This window comes from Portunus trituberculatus, chromosome 42, assembly GCF_017591435.1.
Source record: "Portunus trituberculatus isolate SZX2019 chromosome 42, ASM1759143v1, whole genome shotgun sequence".
Taxonomy (NCBI): domain Eukaryota; kingdom Metazoa; phylum Arthropoda; class Malacostraca; order Decapoda; family Portunidae; genus Portunus; species Portunus trituberculatus.
This window is the reverse complement of record NC_059296.1, coordinates 13,494,278-13,521,937: the sequence shown is the minus strand read 5'-3', so window position 1 is coordinate 13,521,937 and position 27,660 is coordinate 13,494,278. Positions and strand designations below refer to the sequence as shown.

Here is a 27,660-nt window from a genome sequence, read left to right as displayed (position 1 = left end):
GAACTGATGTGTAGATAATGTGGGAAGTCTATTCATGTATACGTTCATTAGTAGTTACTCATAACGTTGAAGTATTGATTTCTTTTCCTTATTTTCTTCTTGTAGTTGTACCAGGCTGCATGCTTCATCTTTTGGGTGCTTTCGAAAGCCGTGGATAGAGAAGCGGGAAGGTTGGCAGCAACGAAGGTTACATAGAATCCTTGTTGTTGTTGTTGTTGTTGTTGTTGTTGTTGCTGCTGCTGCTGCTGCTGCTGCTGCTGCTGCTGCTGCTACTGCTGCTGCTGCTGCTGCTGCTGCTGCTGCTGCTGCTGTTGCTTTTAACTTTTGAAAAGATCACTCACAACTCTCGAACTTTGAAATAGAATAATAGGACAAATAAAAGCTTTACTCCTGCATTAACTATTTTCCTAATTGCTTAAAAATGGTATATAGTTAATGTGATACTCTCTCTCTCTCTCTCTCTCTCTCTCTCTCTCTCTCAAACAGATGTGCGTAGAAAATAACATACGTGTAATACGGGGAACTTGACGTGACTAACACTAACTGACTTGACTATGCGCCCGATCCTCCGAACACCTAAGAACGCTCTTCTGCTCTACGTTGACAAGAAGCCTTGCAGAAAGTTTCAAGGGCACAGCCGAACTAACATTGCTACAGTCGCCTCTCTAATGATATCGGTACTTTTGATAAAGATTAGAGACAGAGTTGTTCATTTGCAAGGATATGGGACACGGGTTGCACATAAGTGAGTGTAGCGAGGCTACACCAACAAAATTACATAATATTAATAAAGTCATATTACATACATCAACTTTGCCAGTCATTCACTAAGTATAATTTATCAAGTAAATAGTTTATCATGTAACGATTTTTAGCTTCAGTAAATTTAAAGAGTTACATAGCAAAATATTTATTCAGGAGTGAATAGTTGCCACACACTACATGCTGCTCTGTGCGTTTATATGCAAAATATATCAATAGTTCATCACTCTTAGTTTTCATATACCTGAAAATATATAGCTCTTTCGCATAACCTGTGATATTTTTCGTATTTTATAACGGGGAAAAAATCATGAAACCAATTAAATCTATAGTAAACCAGTGCAGGTTGTAAATAAGAAGCAACCAAATAAATAGCACACGGGATCACTAATATCACAGCTCTCCCTGTCGTGAGTCTGTAGAGCAAGTGTTCGATTCCTATACCAGTAACTGTACTATGAAACCCACTAACTGTACCCTCACACCAGCTCAATTTATGCCTTACCTCTCTAGCAAATAAATTTACATCCTTATGTTCTCTTTTTTTATTAGTATGTATGTGTGTTTGTAAATAGTGAGAATGTTGAGATAAATGTATTTTACTATCTGCTAAATCTTGTCAAAGGGTTGAGACGTGGTGGGTTTTAGTCAGATGACAACAAAAGGCGTAAACAAGGAGCCCCTCTGTCGCTCGAAGGAGACTAACTCAAGAGAACCCTTCATCCTGTCTCCACTCAGGGTAAGGATACTGCCTGTGCTGTGTTCTGTCTGTTGTTCTGGCTGTGTGAGGATTAGGTTAGGAGGAAGGAAGGTATAGGAGGAATGAGGTGTTTAACATGGTAGTGGATGTATCTGTCATGAAGGTTTTCATTATCTGATGGGGAATGGGGTTATTTCATGTTGATTGTTAGCCTTAGATAAAATTATTGTGGTGTTCAGCTCATTACTGATGTTCATCACATAATTTAGTTCTTATGTGTTTCCCTTTAACATGATGTGCAGAATTCATTGATTGAGTTTTGGTAATGTTACTGGCAAGGACTTAAAGTTGACATTGACTCTCTTTTTCTCTCATCCAAACCATGAGGTTGTGATCTGTAAGTCCTGGTAATGGTTTTATGGACGAAATACTTGTGAAAAGAGAGAATAATTTTTTAGGATACTTCCTTCACAGTACTAATCTAGGGGTAGACGTGCATTAGCAATGATATTTTTGTTAAACTGTCTCTCTGACTGCAGTATGATTACTGAAAAATTGACTCTAGCTTAGATTGTATCCTACCAAACTCAACATAATCTCTCCTTACCTCACTTAACTGAACTTGTTATTTTACTGAAAGTTGTTATTCAGTAAATGTACTGTAACAAGAAATACAACTTTACAGTAGTGGCACTGGTGCATCACTGGTAGTAAGTCATAGAGCAGTACTGCTAAGGGAACGTGGCTTAAAATTACTTAAGGATATTAGTAGCTGTGAATCTTACATGTTGGAGGGGGGAACTGTCAACTCCAGCAAGGCATTTTTCTTAGCTCTTTTAAAATGTGATTAAAGATAAAATTTCATTAGTCTAATAAATGTGTTAGGGGCAAGCAGAGGCAAATTTTAACAAATGGTCCCTAACAACTCTCGAAAATGTTTGCTTTCATTTTCCCACATTTGGCAAAGGCTTTTCAGCCACTTAGCGAGCAGCAACCCAACAACCTCAGGAAATGAGATTACAAAGGAGTTACATTTCGAATATGACTGAATAGTAAGAGATGTTTTAGACCATGGAATTGGGCACTATACATAAAGGTTTAAGTTTACTTATTGTGTGGCATATTGAAGAGAACCAGAATCGAACATGTGGCATGAAATAAATTGATGAGCTGGTGGTAACTAGTAACATGCCACGTGGCATATATCTGTTCTTGCTGTGAGTGTTGTCTGATTCCATGCTTCTAATCATGACTTCATCACAATAGTTGTTATTTTTCTATTATTAAGTGAATAAAATTATAAGATTGCTGCAAATCTTTATATTATGAAAAGAATATATGATGATAAAACATGTTATCTGCTAGATATTGTGGTAATTCAATTATACAGGTGTCAGAATGCCATACAACTCTAATAGAACATCTTCAAAACCAGCCTGCGCAGATCAAAACATTGTGTATCTTTTAAGGACTGAAGGCCTGCTGTTCTTTTAGAAATATTGGATTGCTTGCCCTCGGCATATACAGAGGATGAAGCACTAGTAGCCTATAATACTCATTAACCCCTTGAGTACCATGACGTGTTTTCATATTCATTCTGGTTACTATTTGGTGATTTTATACAGCTTCAGAAGCTTATGTGGGGAATTAGAATAGTGAAGACTGTGTCCATAGACCTCCATAGACCTTTCCTAATGTCAATAAAAGGGTCTAATTGTACACAAATCTCAAGGTAAAAATGTTTCCCGGTACTGAAGGGGTTTAGGAATAAATCTTCAAACTCCTCCATCTTATTACTATGTTTATATCTTGATCATGGTGCTCCCTTCGTTGACTGATGTGTACGATAACTTCTCCCAAGGATTGAGATCATGGTCATCTGGCAGAACTGACGGTGTTCTGTTCAGTGTGGACACTGGAGCATTTGCTCTTACCATGGTGCTTCTGAAAATGACTTAAATTTGTCTCTGAGTAACCTTCAGCATCTTGGTAAATTAAAAAATTTCCATTATAAAGGATTCTCAGTCAAAATAAAAGATTATCTGAAGATTTTAAGGCATTGAATTTGATTTAGTTTCACTATTGATGCATGCATTAAAAGTATCATCATTTTCTTCACAAGAAGGTCTCATGTAGGCAACAACTGAGTATTATTACATGAACTATATGAAAAATATTTGTGTTTTATTCTTTGAAGGAATCATGTCCACCACCACGCAAGAAAACAGGCCTCTTCTAACTGGACCAGAACCAAATAATGATCCAGAAAGTGCAAGATCTCATGACTCTCAGAGAAGCGATCACCCAAAGGGAGATGAGACAAGTGAGGATGGAAACCGAGGTCTCACAGCATCCTTCCACCACATTGATGATTCTCACCAACAGACTACGCAAGTATCAACAGTCTCATAACAAAGTAATATATAGAAAATAAAGATGGTAAAAGAGAAGTTTGACCTTCGCAAAGCAATGTATGGTAAATTTTCCAATTGTCTGTATTTTGCACGTTTGTAGCCGTCATTGATATGGATATGTGCAATACATGCTTTTGTGATTTTAGATTTATATTTATTGCATAGCTTGATAATCTTTTGTTTTTTCCACAGAAACTGCGAAACTCTGATTCATCTCATCAAAGGAAACATTGGTACAGGAATCCTTGCCATGCCAGATGGCCTCAAGAACTCTGGGTTGTACACAGGCACTGTACTTCTTCCATTCATTGCTATTATCTGTATTCACTGCATGCACATGTTGGTAAGATTACTGAATGTATTTATTTACTTGTCACATAGTAAAAAAAATGTCAATACTATTTTAATGTATTGAGATGTTCATTGTACCTAACATCCATGGTATACTTACTCTATAAGAATATCCTATGGCTTGGCAAGTATATGGAATTCAAGAATGGGTTTATGAAATAACATGGTATATATATATATATATATATATATATATATATATATATATATATATATATATATATATATATATATATATATATATGTGTGTGTGTGTGTGTGTGTGTGCGTGAGTGTGCGTGTGTGTGCGTGTGTCTGAAAACCTTATACTTGTACTGAAGTGGCTCCAGTAGGGATGTTAATGTGTGTGTGTGTGTGTGTGTGTGTGTGTGTGTGTGTGTGTGTGTGTGTGTGTGTGTGTGTGTGTGTGTGTGTGTGTGTGTGCGTGCGTGCGTGTCTGAAAACCTTATACTTGTACTGAAGTGGCTCCAGTAGGGATGTTATCCTCAAATTAATGGCTGATTGATCTTCTTCTGCTAGTATACCACTTAGGTTATAAACAATTTAGCTAAATATATAATTTCCTGAAAGCCCTCATGATTATTTTATTTGCTAGGTAAATTGTGCTCATGAACTGAAAGAGAGGTTGGGAGTGGCAGGGATGGACTATGCTGAAGTGGGCTACCATGCATTCTCCACTGGCCCAGCTCCCCTCAGACCGTTTGCCAGCACGGCCCGTCGAGTGCTGAATACCTTCCTTACTCTGACACAGCTTGGCTTTTGCTGTGTCTATGTGGTGTTCATTGCAGCCAATGTTAAACAGGTGAGACAATTTTGTTGTGTTGTGTGTTCTGATTGAAGAAGATTCTTTATCATAATCATCATCATTGTAATGGTTTGATTTAATGGCCTTATTTTGCCTTTTGTGGTTGTAGACAGTATTTCTTATATCTATTCTCCAGATGGTCTCCAGGTTTTTTTTCCAGTGGTCTCCTTTCAACTACTTTCACTCCTCATGTTCTTATTAATACATGGCCTGCCTCTCTCATTCAGCTCATTGTTTCATAGGTTGCCCTTACCTTACTTGCTTGGAAGATGTGTACAGTCATTGATATATACTATTGTGTGTATTTCCTTTAGAGTTTGTTATTTATTTATTTATTTTTCCTTGCAGGTTGTGGATTGTCAGTTTCCAGGGAATGATATTGACATTCATGGATATATGGCCATCTTGATATTACCATTGTTAGGTATTTCAATGATTAGATCTTTAAAGGTAAGTAGTAAGTATGAATAGTGTACTGAAAAGTAATGAGAGAGAGAGAGAGAGAGAGAGAGAGAGAGAGAGAGAGAGAGAGAGAGAGAGAGAGAGAGAGAGAGAGATTATTTTATTAATCAAAGGATAGAATAATTAATACATCATTGGAATACAAGGAGGTGTACAATTTCAAGTAAAAACTTTTTTGTGTTTTGAATTTATTGCTTATATAATACTGTATACTGTTTTAAGTTCAAGGTAATAACTTATTACTTTGCATTCTCTTAAAGAGTTATATATATATATATATATATATATATATATATATATATATATATATATATATATATATATATATATATATAACTTATTACTTCACATTCTCTGAAAAAGTAATCTATGATAAATATATATATATATATATATATATATATATATATATATATATATATATATATATATATATATATATATATATATATATATATATATATATATATATATATATATATATATATATATATATATATATATATATATATATATATATATATATATATATATATATATATATATATATATATATATATATATATATATATATATATATATATATATATATATATATATATATATATATATATATATATATATATATAGATATATATGTATTTTCCCAAAACATTGTGAAGTGGATATATATATATATATATATATATATATATATATATATATATATATATATATATATATATATATATATATATATATATATATATATATATATATATATATATATATATATATATATATATATATATATATATATATATATATATATATATATATATATATCTATATATATATATATATATATATATATATATATATATATATATATATATATATATATATATATATATATATATATATATATATATATATATATATATATATATATATATATATATATATATATATATATATATATACACACACACACACACACACACACACACACACACACACACACACACACACACACACACACACACACACACACACACACACACATACACGGCTCGGTAGCTCAGTGGTTAGAGCACTGGCTTCACAAGCCAGAGGACTGGGGTTCGATTCCCCGGCCGGGTGGAGATATTTGGGTGTGTCTCCTTTCACGTGTAGCCCCTGTTCACCTAGCAGTGAGTAGGTACGGGATGTAAATTGAGGAGTTGTGACCTTGTTGTTCCGGTGTGTGGTGTGTGCCTGGTCTCAGGCCTATCCCAAGATCGGAAATAATGAGCTCTGAGCTCGTTCCGTAGGGTAACGTCTGGCTGTCTCGTCAGAGACTGCAGCAGATCAAACAGTGAATTACACACACACACACACACACACACACACACACACACACACACACACACACACACACACACACACACACACACACACACACACACACACTGTTTGATCACTGCAGCAGATCAAACAGTGAATTACACACACACACGTGTAGCCCCTGTTCACCTAGCAGTGAGTAGGTACAGGATGTAAATCGAGGAGTTGTGACCTTGTTGTCCCGGTGTGTAATGTGTGCCTGGTCTCAGGCTTATCCGAAGATCGGAAATAATGAGCTCTGAGCTCGTTCCGTAGCGTAACGTCTGGCTGTCTCGTCAGAGACTGCAGCAGATCAAAGAGTGAAACACACACACACACACACACACAAACACACACACACACACACACACACACACACACACACACACACACACACACACACACACACACACACACACACACACACACACACACACACACACACACACACCTAGTGTAGTGGTTACCCCGCGTAGTTTAGTGGTTAGCATGCTCGACTCACAATTGGGAGGACCAGGTTCGAGTCCTGGCTCGGCGAGGCAAATGGACAAGCCTCTTAATGTGTGGCCCCTGTTCACTTAGCAGTAAATAGGTATGGGATGTAACTCGAGGGGTTGTGGCCTCGCTTTCCCAGTGTATGGAGTGTGTTGTGGTTTCAGTCCTACCCGAAGATCGGTCTATGAGCTCTGAGCTCGCTCTGTAATGGGAAGACTGCTGGGTGACCAGCAGGCGACCGAGGTGAATTACACACACACACACACACACACACACACACACACACACACACACACACACACACACACACACACACACACACACACACACACACACACACACACACACACACACACACACACACACACACACACACACACAACATGAAATTGAAAAAGACCATGTGTAGAAGAGACATTAAGAAATATAGTTTTCTAAACAGAAGCATAAAAATATAGAACAGTTTGTATGAAACAGTGGTTCAAGCAAGAAATATTCATGACTTTAAGGCTAAACTGGATAACTATAAGTATGGAGACAGGGCAGTACGAGCATAGCTCTTTTCCTGTAAAACACAACTAGGTAAATACACACACTTTTTGTATAGATATGCTGAAGAAAGCTTAATTTTTGTGATATTTTCATCAATGAATACTAACATGTATATATATTCATCAGGTGCTGGCACCATTCTCTCTACTTAGCAATGTTTTCCTGGGACTAGGACTGGCCATCACTTTCCACTATTTGTTGATGGATATTCCCTCATCATATGACAGAGCAGAATTCAAATCCTGGAAGCAGCTGCCTCTTTTTCTTGGGACATCAATATATGCCTTTGAAGGCATTGGAGTGGTAAGCTTAGAAAAAGTTTACTAGAAAGTAGAATTTTATCAAGTAGCATTACTATTTTGTTGAATTCTTGGATGGCATGTGTGCTTTACTTTATCCTAACTATTTGTCTGTATTCTTTTTACACTTTCCATGCATACATTTCCATATTGTTAAACATGCAGTGGCTTCAGAGATCTTAATAGGGTGAAATTAAGGAGTGCAAACATGAAACTGTCTTTGTGGAATCAATCTTGGTTGTTCAGACAAAAGTGCCACCATAAAGGGAGACTCATCCACAAACCATCATAAGCATAGAGCATATATTTTTTTTTCTTTTTAGAAATTGCAATGAACAAAACATTAGTATAGAGAAAGGAAAGTCAGATGCTTGTATATAGCAAGTGTGGTGATTTGTTCACATTATTAATTGGGACATTCACTGTAGTCTGAAAAAACTGCCAGAGTCACCTTCCAACTGATTTTATATATGAAAGTGGATCAGCTAGAAAAAAATGTGTATGTCATTTATGTTATCAAACTAATTAATAGAAAATTGGGAACAATTTAGCCACTGTCATGAAGAAGAGAGCAAGAAATGTGACAAAATGAGCTAGATACTTGCATTTTGTCTTGGGTCTTGAATGTATCACCATGGGATGAATACGCGTATTATGGAGGTCACTGGGAGAGACAATCTGTGATGCATGAGTTCCTTGATGATGGAAGATTCTAGTTATGCATGAAATGGGATATACAGAATGTATATTAGTCAACCATCATGCTGCACAGTGATTTCTGCACAGTGATTTGTAATGCTGGAATTACAAAGAGAACTCCTTATTGAAGTCAAAAGGTACATTTACCTGTAATTGCTGCTGTAATCAACAACAAAAGTGATCAGTAAAACTATTCATTTTATATAGATTTTAGTGACTGTATTTATTATATTATTTTATATTTTCCTAACTCCTGTATGTTGTATAACCTTTGGTTTTGATGCACACAGGTTCTCCCTCTTGAAAGAAAGATGATCAACCCACACGACTTCCGTGGTCTTAATGGTGTTCTTAACACTGGCATGATTCTTGTAACTTGTGGTTACATTGCTGTTGGATTCTTTGGCTATCTGAAATATGGTGATGCAGTCCATGGTTCCATCACTTTGAATCTGCCTCCAAGTGACAAGTATGTAGCAGCTTTATGTTGTGATTTCTGCGATAGTGACAATGCTTGTATTACTATTTCAGACTTGCAACTATTTTTTTGTAACTGAAGAGTATGGTTTTAGAAGAAATATGTGATTTTTTTTCTTCTTTTTTTTCTTTTAAGTAAAGATTGCAGTTACTTGTTGGCAATCTCAACAAAGTTAGATGATAATATGAAATTTTTTTTTTTCCATGTTTCTTGATATTAAGCATTCTCTTATTGTTAGTGTAGTTGTGTTTAATGTATAGTTGGCTCCCTACTTGATGAAGCAGTTTTTCTACCAATATTTCTAACTAAAGTGATATCTGTCATTCTTTTTTTATGGCAGCTATCATTACCTAAAGCTGCTTCTGACATGTATCAGTAAACAGTTAAATAAATATGACATTTTGGTGCTGTATGTTAAACACCATCTACTAATTCATGGTACTGCAGTGTGTTACCAAGTATCCATCAGAGTCTACTATTGACTATGAAGACAAAGCTGCCAAGTGCCAAGTTGACAAGGCAGGCTTTCACATGATACACTTATTTCATGTATTACTATACAATCTCTCCCTTGATCCCTGTCTTACCTTCTCTCCCTCCTTGCTTTCCTCCTAACTCATACCTCATTTTACATATCACAACTATGTGACGTAAAATCTTTGCCTGTCTGAATGATGGCATGGCCCTTGCCAACTTCATTTTCAAAGTAAATTTCTTTGTAAAACATATTTATGAATGTACTTTAGTGCCATTCACTAAGGAATTGTGTAAAATAAGAAATGCCAAAGTGTTATATTGGTCCAATGGTTTATTTAAAAGATATTTACAAAATATGTCTTATTGGTTCTGAAATGCATAATAGGATTCTACAATACTGACAATATAGAATACTGGCTAAAGTTGAGTCTTACTTCAAATAGTATAGAATTGTTTATCATTGTTCTAAGTTTTGAAATGTAAGATGATTAACAGTGTTTACTTTGTTAATGAGAAAGTAGCTCTTTAAAGAATTCTTATTAAGTATGAGACATGCAGATTTGTCTGTTGAGGATTATGTTCCATGAAGATAGATGCTTGAAGATATGTATGTAAATAATAAACTTGTTCTGATGCAGCCAATTTATGTCAGTGATCTCTATAATTGATATTCATAGAGAATAGAACATCAGAAATAATGTACTGTATTGATAGTTGTATTTACATTTTTCAGTCTGGCACAACTGGTGAAAGTCTTGATGGCTCTTGCCATTTATCTGACTTATTCACTGATGTTGTATGTACCAGCTGAGATCATGTGGCCCCACCTTGCTCCTAGATTTCACTCCTCAAAGGCAAAGTGCCTAGGGGAATATGCTTTCAGGGCTTTCTTGGTGCTGGTAACATGTAAGTATGCTCTAGTTGTTTTCATGACCTTGTGGTGTGGTGGTTAGTGTGGCTGATTCACAACTGGGATTTCTTGGGTTTGAGTCCCTTGTAGGATCAGAAACCTTGAGTTTGATTCCTTTGACATGTAGCTCCTGTTCACCTACCAGTTAACCCTTAACGTACAGTGATCGTTTCGGGATGATTATAGTGTCGCGTGTGGAAAGGCGAGAATCATTCTGGGAATCATGATTTTTCCATGCTAAACGTTTGAATCTCTCCCCCTCACTATTGGTCCTGGGGCAAGTGGAGGTATCTGGCATGTTTTCTCCCTCGCCTCCTTGAGCCTTGAGACATATGTTCCCTCACAATAGGTCATCTTTTCCCATTTCGAGGCGACATCTGGCAACTCCCATGACCCGGAGGGAGGAAACGGTACTCCGAGTGATGTTATGTCAGTGTTACTTGGTAATGACATTGAGGACAGTGATGAAAATGAAGACAGTGATTTTTTTATTGAGACAGAAGAAAGTGAAGACTCCAGTAGTGATTCTGATAGTGATCTGGGAGACAGAGACCAACCCTCACAGTGACGTTCATAAACCTCCCACGTACTCCCCTCGAGCTATGCACTGGTGTGCGTCACCCATGGTTGCCTCTACAGGACTGTGCTTGTCGGCCAAGTCACGTGAATCTCATTACTGATAAGAGTTGCCAGATTGCAATTATTATAGAAATTCACAATACTTGTAATATGTGGTTTCCTTTTCTTTTCCTGTTTTGCACATCATTTCATATATCTAAGTTTGCATTTTCTTGACATGAAAGTGCAAAAGTTCCTACTTTTACATCAAATTCAAATGCCCGAAAGGAGAGAGAGAGAGAGAGAAGAGAGAGAGAGAGAGAGAGAGAGAGAGAGAGAGAGAGAGAGAGAGAGAGAGAGAGAGAGAGAGAGAGAGAGAGAGAGAGAGAGCGTGTGCTGTGTTATCGGAGCTTGAGGGGTATTTCTAAACAACGGGTTCTGCCATGGGTTCGGGGAGAATTTTTTGATATGCAATAACTTTGCTCTCAGAGGTTATAACATGTTAACAACTACATTGTTGTACTCAGAATAACTCAAAGAAATATGCTTTTACAAGGAAAAAAAACATTTTTAGCATTTTTGACAGGTGTGATTTTTCCCCGTTGTAACAGACGGAAAGTAAATCAACCCCCCCACACTTTAAGGATTAATCTATACCTAGTACTACATTTTTTTTTTATTATTTATTTATTTATTTATTTTAATTTTTTTTGTGATATATTGGGTCTAAACAGTATATTCTGGTAAGTTCCATATCACTAAGTTCATTCAGTACATCCCTCCTGGAAAACTGGTATCTGCATTAGAGATGTAGGGCACTAGTCACCATAGTAGTGTGAATGTCTGTCATAAGCAGCTAAGACAGTGGATGGTTGTCCGGGAATGGATTAATCCATCTTATATTGATTCCTGGTGGGAAAAATAGGTCCTGTTTTGTAATATTTCAGGAATGAGTTAAGTATAAGAAGTGAGTTTCCAATGTACTTGAAGATGTTTGCTGTTATATGATGTCTTAAACTTAGTTTTGTAATATTTGCATGATACAACCTTATTTTATTTATTTTATTTATTTTTTTTGCAGATTATCAAAATGGACCATTGCAAAATGTGTTGGAGTATTTTCCTTTGGATTTATCTGCTTTGTATTTGGGTCATATGCAAGTATTGAAGCAATTATTGAGTATTTTAAGCATTCCGATGAACCTCAACCAAGGTTTGTGTGCTGAGATATATCATGAATAGTATTTTGTTACTGTGTGGACACTGTAAATGCTGGAGTATTAGGTGCTAGGTTTTATATTGATTATTCAAGTTCAATGTTTTTGCTCACCTCATTGTAGATAGTACTTGTCATAATTTTAACACCAAGGAAAATATTTATATAAAGTAAATGTAATTCGACAGCTTTGTAGATACCTATTTTTATACACTAGTTACTTTCAGTATCAATATTTTATTCATTCGTACTCCATGAGTAATATAGTAGTATATATATCCTGAGGTATCGTACCTGCTGTGTTAATCATAATTTTTAGTAGTTTTTACAAATGTGGTGATATGAGAGAGCAATTGTAGATCATGTCATTATTTTTTCATTATTGTATTTTAATGTTCTTAGTTGTGTGTGTTTAAGAAAATTTCTAGCATTTCTATACTTGCCAGGTGTGGACTTTATATTAAGGATTTGTTGTAACAGAGATTATGGTGTATGATTTCATACCCTAAGGAAGACTTCAGAACAGGTGGATTTGTTGACAATATATATATATATATATATATATATATATATTGAAAAGTACGTGTAGATTATGATGTTAGTGGTTGTGGTAATCATGTCAGAGGAAAGAAAGGTCATGTCTCTCATTGTTCTCTAAGAACATGTATGTTCACTTTAGGTCAAAGGCCTATCATCTCATTATATTGTTAATATGTAGATCTTTTTATCAGCATTGTCATAAGTTTAAGCAAATTACCGTATTAATCATTATTATTATCTTAAAGAATTAAACTACAGATCCACAATCTTTTATCCCAAATTCTGAAAGTTGAAGATAAAGATTTTAGTTCTAGTAGTGTATGTTGTTAGCACATTAAAATACCACATTTTGGTGTAAGCACTAATTACAGTAACCAAAAGCAAATTAAATTCTTAAAATCTTAATAAAAGATGAGTAAAGGAAAACTATTTCTGCGAGTTAGGTGTCAGTATTTTTGAAATGGCAGCAGAAAGCTTCATGCCAATGTTTTATTGTGCTACTGTCATTCCTTTTTCTTAATTTTCACTGCAGTAAAATCTGAAATCCTAAGGATTTTGTACAAAAGGTTGAGGATCAATAAATGTTTGACATTGGTGACATAATCCACATTTATCTTCATAGTTGTAGCATTGGTTACTAAGCACCATCATTGTATCCTAAATCAAGGAAGAATGAATATCATGGGAAAGGAAAATATATGAAGATTTTTCTCATTCAGCTGGTACACTTGTGTTCATTGTGCAGTCATCAAGACAAATATAAAGGCATTTAAAATATAGAAAAAAGACAGATATGGTATTTTTGTATGAAAATCTTATTTATGACTGGAGCATGCAAGTATTTACAGGAGATAGATGCATATCATAGTTTGTGTTGAATTTAACATGTAACCGATAGAAGATTTTATTTGTCAGACCACTCCAACTAGAAAAGCTTGGCAATTTTGGTTGCTTATGGTTTCATTCTCAAAAATTTCAGCATGTCATGGTTGTGTATTCAGATTCCGTAGTAAATATTTTGGGATTAACAATGGAAATAATCATCTTGATGTTTATCACCACTAGCAAAAGGAGGTTTTTATTTACAAACCAAATGGAAGGAAGTCACAAGATGTGGGAATCCCACCTGTTGTGTTCTCACTTCCCAAAAAATCCAGTAAAAACTGGATGAGTGCATGTGACTGTACTCAATAATTCAGTGTTTCAGTATTGTGTGGATGGATGTTTAGTTTGTGTCACTGTACAGTATATTTTGATACATGTAGATTACTGTACCATTTTAATGTGTGATGAGCTGCAAGAGCTGGCTTTAAATAAATTTTTCTCTAAAATTGATGTTGTTTCAGTGGGATAGTCAAGTTTGGTGCTACATACTGCATGCATTATTTTATTGCATGTTATAATGTGTGAAATATCTTGCAAAACCTAATAATTTTGAAGCTATGCATCCAGTGTTAGTTTCTCTATTATGCACAAGTAGCAGTTCTCATTGTTGATGCTTATTTTTAGATTAATGAAAGGTTATTCTATATTTGCATGGAAAGATAGAACATTTTATTTTTAGGTATTGGTTTGACAGTGTAGTATTCTCCTAAGACTCAGTTGTCAGTGCTACTCAAACCAATCATTCAAGGCAAGAAAGGATGATCCAAGTCATCAATATTCAGTAAGTACAAAGGTTGTAGTAGTGAATTAAGAAGGAATTTGACATGTGCTGATGTGGAGATGCTCTGGATGCAGATCTTGGTGATTAAAAAAAGATAAAGGAGAAACCTCCCTCGATACAAAAAATGAGGACTCCATGTGAACAGGAAGTGGACACTGGCAACTTGCTTCTCATTGCTGGAGAGGTAGAGGACAAGTGGTCAGTGTATGGAATAGTGAATACCTATGTGTTTTACTCAGATACTCTACATGTCATTAAAACTTTGGTAAATTAAAACACAGGAATGCCATAAAATCTAGAAGACATTCTGCTATGAAATAGGTAGTTGTATCACTATAGGCTGGAAGTGACTTTCAAACTCTACCTCTATCACTAACTGTCATGCCAAAGAGTGTGTATCTACCTAGTTGTATTTTCTTAATTGTGATACAGGCCTACAGGAAGGGAACAATGGTTGTGTTGTCTCTATTAATTCCAAAATTATCCAGTTTCAGTTGTTCATGTCTGTGTGTATTTACCTAGTTGTAGTTTTACAGGGCTTTATGCTTGTGTGGCCCCGTCTCCATATCTACACTTGTCCAATTTTTCTTTAAGACTATGCACACTTGTTGCTGACACCACTTCCTCACTCAAACTGTTCCAAGTCTCAAGACATCTTTGTGGGAAACTATATTTTTTAACATCTCTCAGACATCTTCCCTTCCTCAGTTTCTTACTATGCAATCTTGTGCTTCTAATGTCATTTTCTTCTCTCAGGATTAGTTTCTCATTATCCACTTGATCCATTTCGTTAATCAATTTATAAACTTGTATCAGATCCCCTGTCTCTTCTCTATTCCAGGGTTGGCAGATCCATAGCTTTTATTCTCTCCTCATATGTCATCCCTTTAAATTCTGGAACCATTCTTGTAGCCATTTTTTGTAGTCTCTCCAATTTCCTTATGTGTTTCTTTTTATGGGGGGTCCACACAACTCCTGCATATTCCAATCTGGGTCTTATTTTAGTACTTATCAATTTCTTCATCATTTCTTTGTCCATATAGTGAAATGCTAATCCAATATTCCTTAGCAAATTATATGTCTCTAAAAATTCTATCAATATGGCTTACCGGTTGATTGTTTTCCATCATCACTCCCAAGTCTTTTTCCTTTTTTACTTTTTCTAGTTCTACTCCATCTCCCATCTTATAGATTCCCACTGGTCGTCTTTCACTTTTTCCCATTTCCATGACATGGCTTTTGTCCACATTGAATTCTATCTCCCATTTTTTACTCCATTTCCAGATCTTGTTTAAGTCTTCCTGCAGTATTTCACAATCCTCTTTTTGTTTTATGACTCTGCACAGTTTTGCATCGTCCACAAACAGATTTATGTAGCTGTTCACTCCCTCTGGCATGTCGTTTATATATATGAGAAAAAGTATTGGCGCCAATACTGACCCCTGTGGCACTCCGCTGTCTACTGCTCTCCACTTGGACTTCATATCTTTAACTACCGTCCTTATTTCTCTCCCTTTCAAGTAATTTTCCATCCATCTCAATGTGTTTCCTTTTAAGCCACCCTTCTCCTCTAACTTCCATAGTAATCTTTTATGTGGCACTTTATCGAACGCCTTTTTAAAATCTAAATAGATACAGTCAATCCATCCCTCTCTCTCTTGCACTTTATCAACTATTCTAGAGTAGAAACTCAATAAATTTTTGTGTGTGTGTGTGTGTGTATACTCAACCATATATTCTTTAAATCTGAGATGATAAACTTTTCTCTCTCTCTCTAATGTATAATACTTAACTTTTCAGTTCTATTATTATAAGTACACAAAGAGAAAAAGTTAATGATTATCACATAATTATCTCATATACCTTTCATATAAGATATGTGCAAATCCACGTTTTGTACATATTTGTTCCCAGTTATATTATCATTTAATTTCTTGCAAGTGTTTATGTAGTTTTATTGAGTAGGTAATACTTGAGTAGTGTTCAGAATGAGAGGACACCAGCCAGCCTACTTGCATCATGTTCAAGATGTGAGGGTGTTCCTCATTATCTATTAGGAACATCTTGTGTAATAGCACTTTTTTTTAATTTTTGTATTTATACCATGTGGGCTTTTCACGGGAATTTATGGGCTAAAGGGGATACTGTTTAGGGTACCTCCTATCTCAAAGCCCACCCGCTAATAAACCGTTGCCCCGAGTGAGGAAGCCCAACCTACACTCGGACCGTGGACAGGATTCGAACCCGTGCGCTTGGAGATCCCTCGGACCCCAAAGCGCGCATGGTTCCACTGTACTACGGTTTGTAGCAACTAAAGCATAATTTTGTTCTTGTATACAGATATTTATTCATATGAGTAGGACGCTACCAATATAATTTAATAATGAACTTGATATGTGTTTTGAGCCATTAGTCATTGCTATCTTGAATAAATAAAATTGTTTCATATTTGTCAAAAGGTTTTCTTCCTTATTCATCTTTGGACAGTACCACAATAATCATTGTTAATATAAGCACCTCTGAAACTATCAAGAATGGCAGTCATTACTGCCATCATCGTCATCATCGTCGTCGTCATCAGTCGTCATTCATGATTATGATCATCATCAAACATACACACAACATCAATATCAGTTCACAACAGCAAGAACAAGAGCAGAAAACAACGGCAATAATAAGAAGACTAGCACCAACAGCAGCACCCACAACAACAGTTACAATATACCAATGCGTGATCACAGTAAAACCAAACAGGCGCCACGGTGCTACAAACATCCTTTCTCCATTAGTCTCCTTGCTTGTTTAACTATTTGATTGTATTGTTGTTGTTGTTGTTGTTGTTGTTGTTGTAGTAATCGTATCTTCCCCCTCCTTTTTCTCCTCCTTTTTCTTATAATTATTAGTTATTGTTACTATTGATAGTTTTGAAGTGCCTAATTATATTTCTATCACAATTATGCTTCATATTAAGGGTTGACAAATAATTACGAGGCGGCTTTAAGTTCAACCAGTTTTAATTAGCTTTTCGCATCCTGTCAGACAGAAAAACAATTTCTCCCGCGTCTCTTGGTAAAAGTCTTCACGTTTTCCGTGTAGTGGTGCTCGTTATAACTTTTCCAAGCGTACTTGCGTGTTTGATTGGGTGAGTTGGGAAAACTTTGGAACCAGGAAGTGCGTCTCGGTCCCACCTCAGCACTGGGGATCGTTGAATAAGATTAATAACGTGGCTGACTTTGTGCTTTATAGTTCTTTGAGATGAGTGACCGTGATGTGGCGTGGTGTGGTGCGGGGCTTGGCCTTTTGAATCCGGTTGTTGTTGTTGAACATGTTGTTGTTGTACTACTACTACTACTACTACTACTACTACTACTACTACTACTACTACTACTACTACTACTACTGTTATACAACGACTAGGTACTGCTACTTCTATTACATTATTGTTATTACTATAATAATAATAATAATAATAATAATAATAATAATAATAATAATTATTATTATTATTATTATCATTATTACTATTATCATTATTATCGTTATTATTATTATTATTATTATTTTTATTATTATTATTATTATTATTATTATTATTATTATTATTATTATTATTATTATTATTATTATTATTATTATTTTGGCAAAAAATGATAGTTTGAAATCAGTGAATTACGTAGTACTGTGTCTAATAAGATACTTTGCTGAAACTACCAATTCTCATACAATTCTATTTCTCCAATACCTCCTGAGGATCCCCAAAAGCGGAGGTGCCTAGAGCTCTGGCGTTTTGTCTCTGCCAGTTGGAGGGATCTCAGGAGGTATTATGCTGATTTTCCGTAGAATGATTACGGTTTCCATGTCAGAGACCCATCACTGTATGCTGAACGCATAACAGAGGTGATAGTGTCTGGCATGGAGGCGTACATTCCCCATTCTTTTTCTGAACCTAAACCTTCTAAACCTTGCTTTAACACAGCCTGTTCTCGTGCTTTACATGAGAGGTTGCCCACAAAAGGTAATTGAGCCTTCCTTCTCCTGAATCTCGTGTACTTTATATTTCTGCCCGGAATCATGCCTAGTCTGTTCTTTAACTTGCCAAACACTCCTTCATAAATTGAAAATGTTTAAATCTTTCAAACTCCAACTCCCCTCGAGACTTCTGGCATCTGACCAATAAACATCTCCAGTAACTTTACTTCTTCATTTTTCCCTCCTTTATTTCATCCTGATGGCACCACTGCTATCTCTTCTGTCTCTAAAGCTGAACTTTTCTCTCAAACCTTTGCTAACAACTCCACCTTGGATGATTCTGGGCTTGTCCCTCGCTCTCCTCCTCCCTCTGACTATTTCATGCCTTCAATCAAAGTTCTTCGTAATGATGACTTCCATGCCCTCACTGTCCTAAACCCGTGCTTGCACCTTGCCTGGCTTGCTTTGGGATCCGAGAGGTCTCCAAACGCACGGGTTCAAATCCTGTCCACGGTTCGAATGTAAGTTGGGCTTCCTCACTCGGGGCAATGGTTTCCTAGCGGGTGGGCTATGAGCTAGGAAGTACCACAAAAAGGTACCCCCTTTAGCTCATAAATTCCCGTGAAAAGCCCACATGGTGTAAATAAAAAAAAAAGGCCTTATCCTTCCTTGTATGGAGTACTCTTCGCATTTCTCACCATCGAAATATTGCATAATCTTTTATTGCTATTTTCATGCTAACTGCTCTATTGATCTTGCTAACTGTATGCTTCCCCTCCTCCTACGGCTTCTTCCTCTCACCTCTATTCTGTCCAACTCTCTATCTCTAATGAAACAATTAATCAGCATTCTTAATAATTCATACCTTTCTCTGGTAAACTTTGGAACTCCCTGCCTGCTTCTGTATTTCTATCTTCCTACGACTTGACTTCTTTTAAGAGGGAGATTTCAAGACATTTGTCCTTGACTTTTGGATAATTCTATTTTAATCTTTAAGGGAACTGGCATTCAAAGCTGGCCTTTGATTTAATCTTTTGTTGCCCTTGGCTGGCTTCCCATCTACGAGTAGCATAGAGAAAAAAATTCTTACGTACAATAGTAGGTGTCACGAGACCACACGGGGCCGTATTTTCACTAACCTCATCATTACCATTTCATCATCTATAAAGGAGGAGAGGAAGAAGTTGGCTGGGTGAGGGCAGGGGGTTGACTTGGTGGGTGATCATAATCCCTAACAACATTAAGGCCTCGTAACTAGATGGGTCACAAGAGTTACCCGTTTTAACTTCTTTAATGACAAAAGGTTGCCTCATGCCTACCTACTTTATGGAGCAGGAGAGAGCGTGGTGCTGGTGGAGAGGAGGCGAAATCTAAAGCCAGGGAATGAGAATTTGGAGGTCAGAATCTTGGGGAGGTTGGGAGGTGGAGGTGAGGGAAAGGGAAGAAAAGAGGTGAGAATCTTGGAAACAGGGAGGAGGGGCGATAAATTGGTGGAGGAGGAAGAAGTGAGGAAAAAGGGGAGATGCGTGGTAAGATGTTCAGGAGAGAAGAGTTTCTTAATCTTTCTACATTAATAAAATCTCCCATTTCCTTATATAACCGTTACTCCATCACCTAAGTTAATCTAACTTAAGCTAACATAATACAATCCTTTTGACTGTATTGTTAATGGACTGGGACATTCAGTGGACGTCCTTTTCATCTTTTTTTTTTCTATAGGCCTTGGGCAGAAAAGGAGAATAAGAATAAGAATAAGGATAAAAATAATAATAACGATGATAAGAAAAATCTGAATAAGAATAAGAAGAAAGCTAACTTAACCTGCTTAAAGAAGAAAATTAATTAACTTGACCTGACCTGACCTATAATTCAAGACACTCATAAATCATTACATTGCAGGTCACATTCGCACTTCCTCGAGGTCACATCCACACCACACCTCCATCTCCACCTGTCCATTAGCTGGCCTGCACTGAAGCCCGAAGCCCATTACGTGACGGGACGGTATTGCTTGCACTTCTATGAGCGTGGTGGTGGTGGTGGTGGTAGGCTGTGGTTGGGGAAGAGAGGGCTTGTGTCCAATTAAGGTAACAATGGCACTGGTGGAGGGAGAGGAGGAGGTAGAGGAGGTGGTGGAGGAAAAGGAAGAGAAGGAGATGATGGAGGAGGTGGTGAAGAAAGAAATTGTGAAGAGATGGTACTGATGGTGGTTATAGTGGCTTAGGGTAGGGAGGATAATGAAGACGTGATGAAGCTCTCTCTCTCTCTCTCTCTCTCTCTCTCTCTCTCTGGGTCGCCATTGTCCTCGCCTGAATGGAGCTCTCCTGAGTAACTTGGTTTATTCACTCAGGAGACAGGAGGTCCTGGTGAGAGCGGCCAGTGAGATGGTTTGCGAAGAGAGCGTTCCGGTGACAGTTACAATGACAAGAACACACCGCAGGGAAGTTTTGGTGACGAAATCGTGAGAGAAGTGCCTCATGAATTCCACGTTGGTTATTTACATTACGTGGAATCGTTCGTTTTCTGAAATGATTGAACCGGAGGGATGTGTTCTTGTGTAGGGATGAGGTAGTCTCTCTCTCTCTCTCTCTCTCTCTCTCTCTCTCTCTCTCTCTCTCTCTCTCTCTCTCTTTCCTTTATAAACATTTACCTTGTAGCTATCGTCGTTCATGCCCTACATATCAAGTGCGGAATGGAGAAGGAAACACGGGAAATATGGTGACGAACTCCTTGCCCCGCCTTGCCACAATTTTACCTCGACCGGCTCCTCCTTCGCGTTTTTCCAACTGAAATGTGTGACCAACCTTCTTTCTTCCTGCTCCTCTACGTTGTTACGACAAGACTAATGCTGCGCGGCGGCCTCTGTGCCATCACGACCCTCCTCTCGCAGCCTGGGCGGGAGTGAATTTGCTGAAAGTGTCAATATTAGCCTTTGGCACGAGGAGGACGTCAGTATTTGCGCAGAAAAGTGAAAACGAATTCCTGTGTTAGTCCTTTCACTCTTAAGGCCTAGGAAAAAAAAAAGACGATTTAAAAAAAAAAAAGGCTAAATGTAGAGCTTCGGTTCAGACAGCCCTCTTAGTACAAGTGCTCAAGGAATATGAGATCTTGAAGTAGAGGTAATCAACTAGAGTAGAGAGAGAGAGAGAGAGAGAGAGAGAGAGAGAGAGAGAGAGAGAGAGCAAAGAAGTTATCACAATATAGACTTTACACCCGCATTCTATTGCGATCTACTCTCTCATCACGACTGTTTAAACTTTACGGGTTCTCAAGAGTGTTTTTCTCCTGCTAATAACGTAAGAATTATCACCATAAAGACTCCCTTAAAAACCATGCAATTTTAACAGTTTTTTTTTTAATGCAGTGGAGATGCGTACACTTAAAGCGTAAAAATACCATTCAAAACCACGTAATTTGAACTGCCTTTTGAATGATGTGGATGAATGGAGGTGCTGCGAAGATCACTTAGAATACCCGCTTTAGTATGACCATTAGCTAACTTATGTTCGTGAATGCAAAGATGGCATTGGAAAAGTAAGTGAAAAAAGGTGTCTGACGAGGTTGCAGCTGATAACCCGCCGCTCCGTCCCATCTCGCTTGCCAGTCTGCGGAGGTTGTCCAAGTTACAGAGAGCCAAGTGTCAAAATGGAACCTCCGCTCCGTCTGGACACTTTCCCGAACCGAGTTGGAGAAGTATTGGCAAAAATCTGTGGGAGGGAAAGACGAGGAAGAAGAAAGTTAACAGCTGACGATTACGCGATACTGCTGGCCTTCCCCTCGCCCTTCTGAGAGAGAGAGAGAGAGAGAGAGAGAGAGAGAGAGAGAGAGAGAGAGAGAGAGAGAGAGAATACGTCATGTTTAATTCTTATCTAATGTAAAGTTGAAAGTTTTATTATGCATATAAAAAAGGAATACGTGAGTTTCGTTGTTCGGTGGCCTAGAGGTAATGCTGAAAAAAAGGAGACAAAAAATACAGAATAAATGAATTAATTAGATAGATAAAGAAAAAAACAACAATGGTAAAAACTAACCATCCGCGAGCTAATTAATTAACACATTGCGAAGAGACTTAATTCATATCGACGTAAGCTCGCCAGGAAAAAAGACGAAAAAAAAAAAAAGAAATAAAGAAAGAAAAAAATCCCGTTAAATAGAACGTTCTGTAACAGCCTAATGAAACGATGTATGTGTGCGTGTGTGTGTGTGTGTCGTCACGGTCATCTGCTGGTCACCCAGCCAGTTTTCCCATTACGGAGCAAGCTCAGAGCTCATAAACCGATCTTCGGGTAGGACTGAAACCACAACACACTCCACACACCGAGAAAGCGAGGCCACAACCCCTCGATTTACATCCCGTACCTGCTTGATGCTAGGTTAAATGGGGCTACACATTAAGAGGCTTTCCCATTTGCCTCGCCGCGCCAGGGACTCGAACCCGAGCCTTCTCGGTTGTGAGACGAGTGTGCTTACCACCACACTACGCGGTGTGTGTGTGTGTGTGTGTGTGTGTGTGTGTGTTTCACTGTTTGATCTGCTGCAGTCTCTGACGAGACAGCCAGACGTTACCCTACGGAACGAGCTCAGAGCTCATTATTTCCGATCTTCGGATAGGTCTGAGACCAGGCACACACCACACACCGGGACAACAAGGTCACAACTCCTCGATTTACATCCCGTACCTACTCACTGCTAGGTGAACAGGGGCTACACGTGAAAGGAGACACACCCAAATATCTCCACCCGGCCGCGGAATCGAACCCCGGTCCTCTGGCTTGTGAAGCCAGCGCTCTAACCACTGAGCTACCGGGCCGTGTGTGTGTGTGTGTGTGTGTGTGTGTGTGTGTGTGTGTGTGTGTGTGTGTGTGTTGATGAGGAATGGGAGGAGGGGAGGGACAAGTTTTTCTTAATGCCCTCCTCTCGCTTCGTTTTCTGTTACATTGCTGCTGCTGATAATGATTGTAAGATTTCTCACTTTCCCTATTGTTTCTATAAATGATATTACTCTGTGTCTGATGTGTCGTTGTCCTGTTGTTTTCTTGTCCTGCTGTTGACTTGTTCTGCTGTTTTGTGTGTGTTACTGCTACTCTGTGCCTGTCTGCTTGCCTTGCCCTGCTCTTTTCTCCTGCTGTTGTCTTCTTGTGCTGTTTTCTTGTCCTACTGTTACTCTGTGCCAGCTATTGCCTTGCCTTGCTGTTATTTTGTCCTGCTGTTGACTGGTTCTGCTATTTTCTTGTCCTATTGTTACTCTGTGTCTGTTGCATCCTTGTCAGCTGTTTTCTTGTCCTGCTGTTGTCTTCTTGTGCTGTTTTCTTGTCCTACTACTATTCTTTGCCTGCTATATCCTTGTCCTGTTGTTTCTTCTTTGTCCTGCTGAACATTTCCTTTTCCTACTGCGGTCTGGTCCCATGCCTCGCCTCACGCCGCGTTGTGGGATTTATAATTGTTGTTCTTGTCTTGTTTGTGGTATTTGTTTGTGGAGATTGGTAATATCCATTTGTATGATTGCTCGCTCGTGGTTGTTGTTGTTGTACGTGTGTGTGTGTGTGTGTGTGTGTGTGTGTGTGTGTGTGTGTGTGTGTGTGTGTGTGTGTGTGTGTGTGTGTGTGTGTGTGTGTGTGTGTGCGCAGAGAGAGAGAGAGAGAGAGAGAGAGAGAGAGAGAGAGAGAGAGAGAGAGAGAGAGAGAGAGAGAGAGAGAGAATGTGTGTGTTTACATAAAACTTCCCTTAGACTAGAACAAGTCTCTGCAAGTTAGTTGTCTTCCCTTCCCCTGGCCTCTTTCCGGTTTTACCCTTAGGTACAACTTCCTGAGTCTCTGGAAACTCTCACAGCATCTCGATACGAGGGAATAAGATTATTTGTTTTGCTGAAAGTTAGAAACGGTAAAAAAGACAAAGAAAAGTTGACGGTACGGATGGGAGGTGACTGTTGAGTAGAGAAGAGTACAGATACTTGCACCAATAAGAAAGCGAAGAACTGTAAACTAAAGAATAATAAAGTGAATGGATTAGTTGGTTACTGCCGCTGACGCCTCCATCTCCAAGACTAGGCGACGAGAAAAAACAGGCCAAACATATTCTTACTAAACCAGCGCGTGATGTTGTGCGTCGCTGAAATTAGTCTGTAAATCGTGGAGGCCTTTGTTCTGCTGGGAAAACCACGTAAAATGATGAGAGAGAGAGAGAGAGAGAGAGAGAGAGAGAGAGAGAGAGAGAGAGAGAGCTCAGACATTTCACTGTTTATCTGGGCCACTTCGAACAAGTTATAGTGAAAATGAATGACGTTTTCAAGGCCATTTGCACGACTCCAGTGATAGTTAAACAAATATTCTACATCGTGAATGGAAAGAAGTACACATCCATGCAATCTAGACTAATCACATCTATGGTCTTTGAAACAATAACGCCACTGGGAGGAACTAAACGTGGGTTGTATAGTGATAAATCGCAGACGCTCCACTTGATGTGTTATGGCCGTCAGCCTTCATTCATCACGTCCCTTCCCGCTAACAGTAAGTAGTTGGAGAGAATTTTTTGTTCCCCACTTAAAGAAGAAGTCTCAGTATAGGCCTGGAGGTGCACCTAGTCAGAGAGAGAGAGAGAGAGAGAGAGAGAGAGAGAGAGAGAGAGAGAGAGAGAGAGAGAGAGAGAGAGAGAACAGACAGTGACAAGCAGAGGAACAGACAAATAGACAAGACAGACAAAAAGACAAACAGAAAGACAGACAGACACAGAGAACAGACAGGGAAGTAAACTAAATACAAAAGAAGGAAGGAAAGAAGGTAAGAAGGAAAGACAGGCTGATTGGGTAAAAAACAGGATGACAAAACAAAAAAGAAACAAAAAAAGAACTATAAGCATGAAAACAACTTGTCCTTGTGTTTGTGTGTGTGTGTGTGTGTAATTCACCACGGTCGTCTGCTGGTGACCCAGCCAGTCTTCCCCATTACGGAGCGAGCTCAGAGCTCATAGACCGATCTTCGGGTAGGACTGAGACCACAACACACTCCACACACCAAGAAAGCGAGGCCATAACCACTCGAGTTACATCCCGTACCTATTTAGTGCTAGGTGAACAGGAGCTACACATTAATTAAGAGGCTTGCCCATTTGCCTCGCCGCTTTCCGGGATTCGAACCTGGACCCTCTTGTTTTTGAGTCGAGCGGCTAACCACTACACTACGCGGTGTAATTCACCTCGGTCGCTTGCTGGTCACCCAGCCAGTCTTCCCCATTACGGAGCGAGCTCAGAGCTCATAGACCGATCTTCGGGTAGGACTGAGACCACAACACACTCCACACACCGGGAAAGCGAGGCCACAACCTATCGAGTTACATCCCGTACCTACTTATTGCTAGGTGAACAGGGGCTACACATTAAGAGGCTTGCCCATTTGCCTCGCCGCGCCGGGATTCGAACCCGACCCTCTCGATTGTGAGTCGAGCGTGCTAACCACTACACTACGCGGTGTGTGTGTGTGTGTGTGTGTGTGTGTGTGTTATGGGAGTAATAACGGAAGCCTCCATTTCCACACAATCACCCTCTCCTGATAACCTCCGCCGGTGTGGCAGCCTGCATATTAGTTATTCAGTAGGTGGTGGCGCTGGTGCTGCTGATAGGAGGGCCCTGCAGCCTATTGGTCTTGGCCTCTCCCTGCATTGCTCCCCGCTCTCCTCACAGCGCTCACTATACAAAGGCCCGTAATCAGAAACACCTTGCTCCCTCACCATGGTTATTATTCAGAGGCTAAAGAGACAATTATCCGGGTTTTCAAGACTGCTTCTCTTGTTGATAATGTAGGAATCTCGTTAATTTGGCACCAGAACAATAATAAAAAAAAAAAACACGCTTATAAAAATCCGTGTAGCTTCAACTAGAACCTTTTGAAAGGAGAGGAGATGCAGTGTAGAAGTGTTTCATAATAACCAGCTTCTTCATCACATAGCCGCTCACTCCTCATCAAGCTCTTCAGTTCTGACTAAGAGGGGATCAAATAGAGGTCTTTAAGTGGTATAAGGGATGCAACAAGGCTGTAATTTATCAAAGTCCCAGGGGTTGTTAACAGGATAGGATAAGAAAATCTAATAACGGTATAAAGTTTGATAAATAAGAGAGAGAGAGAGAGAGAGAGAGAGAGAGAGAGAGAGAGAGAGAGAGAGAGAGAAATTGAATGGAACAGACTCAGTAAGTTGTTAGTGCCGCGTCATTAGGAAGTCTGAAAGAAAGGTAGGACAGATTTATGGATGGAGATTATACGAAGAAATAGGTAGGTATATTTCTTACTAGGACTACCACGTGTAAGCCTAACGACTTTTGTTACTTTTTTTCTATATGTTCTTATGACTCACGGTAGTTTCTTGGAGGAAGCGGTACCGGTTTTCATGGTTGTAATCGATGTCATATGATGTGGCACTGTGACTTATCAAATATAATTTCTACAATTTTTACCACCCTCTGCTCGTCACACATTGACACGTTCATCAGTAGCTCAGGAAATCATATTTGAGACAGATTTTAAAGGGCAAGGTCTTTGGACGGTAATTTTAAATGTTTTGTTCTCCAGTAAGGTTTATTTTCAAAGGTCACGGTGATGAATAGTCAGGTTTTCAAAAATGCTTCTCTTATCAACAAATTATGCAAAGTTCTCATCAAATCCTCACTGTATATGATTATGAAAACGTCCTTGCAGACCCAAATAACCTCCAAGAAAAATACTTGGCTTTTCACTGACATTTCTTTAATCAATATTCAAGATTTTTTGTTAAATTATCACTAAAATCATGAAAAAAAAACATTGAAAACCCCAATAACCTCCACAAGAATCTGTTAGAATTTTCGGAAATAAAACACCACAACGCTCGGAAATCCAGACTTCATACTCTTAAGCAAACATAAACAAAGGCCCACGGATCGGTGAATGTCAAGGGCAGGTTATGCTTCCCCTATTCCCTCAAGCCTTCCCCCT

General features: G+C 38.3%; 1 protein-coding gene across 5 annotated transcripts in view; it reads left to right on the top strand.

Moving 5' to 3' along the window:
• Nucleotides 1-10,806, top strand: part of LOC123517552 (proton-coupled amino acid transporter 4-like) — an 18,854-nt gene extending 8,048 nt beyond the window's left edge. Inside the window, exons 1-9 of one of the 5 annotated variants that reach the window (XM_045277762.1) lie at nt 115-186; nt 1,411-1,501; nt 3,660-3,852; nt 4,069-4,219; nt 4,823-5,029; nt 5,381-5,482; nt 8,012-8,188; nt 9,174-9,352; nt 10,572-10,806. In XM_045277762.1, coding sequence (XP_045133697.1) covers nt 3,665-3,852; nt 4,069-4,219; nt 4,823-5,029; nt 5,381-5,482; nt 8,012-8,188; nt 9,174-9,352; nt 10,572-10,791 — 1,224 coding nt within the window. In that variant the 5' untranslated portion in view covers nt 115-186; nt 1,411-1,501; nt 3,660-3,664 and the 3' untranslated portion in view covers nt 10,792-10,806. Of the gene's footprint in view, nt 1-114; nt 187-1,387; nt 1,502-3,659; nt 3,853-4,068; nt 4,220-4,822; nt 5,030-5,380; nt 5,483-8,011; nt 8,189-9,173; nt 9,353-10,571 lie in introns of those variants that run through there. The other 4 variants (XM_045277761.1, XM_045277760.1, XM_045277763.1 and 1 more) reach the window with 4 other exon arrangements.
• Nucleotides 10,807-27,660: the final 16,854 nt, after the last annotated feature.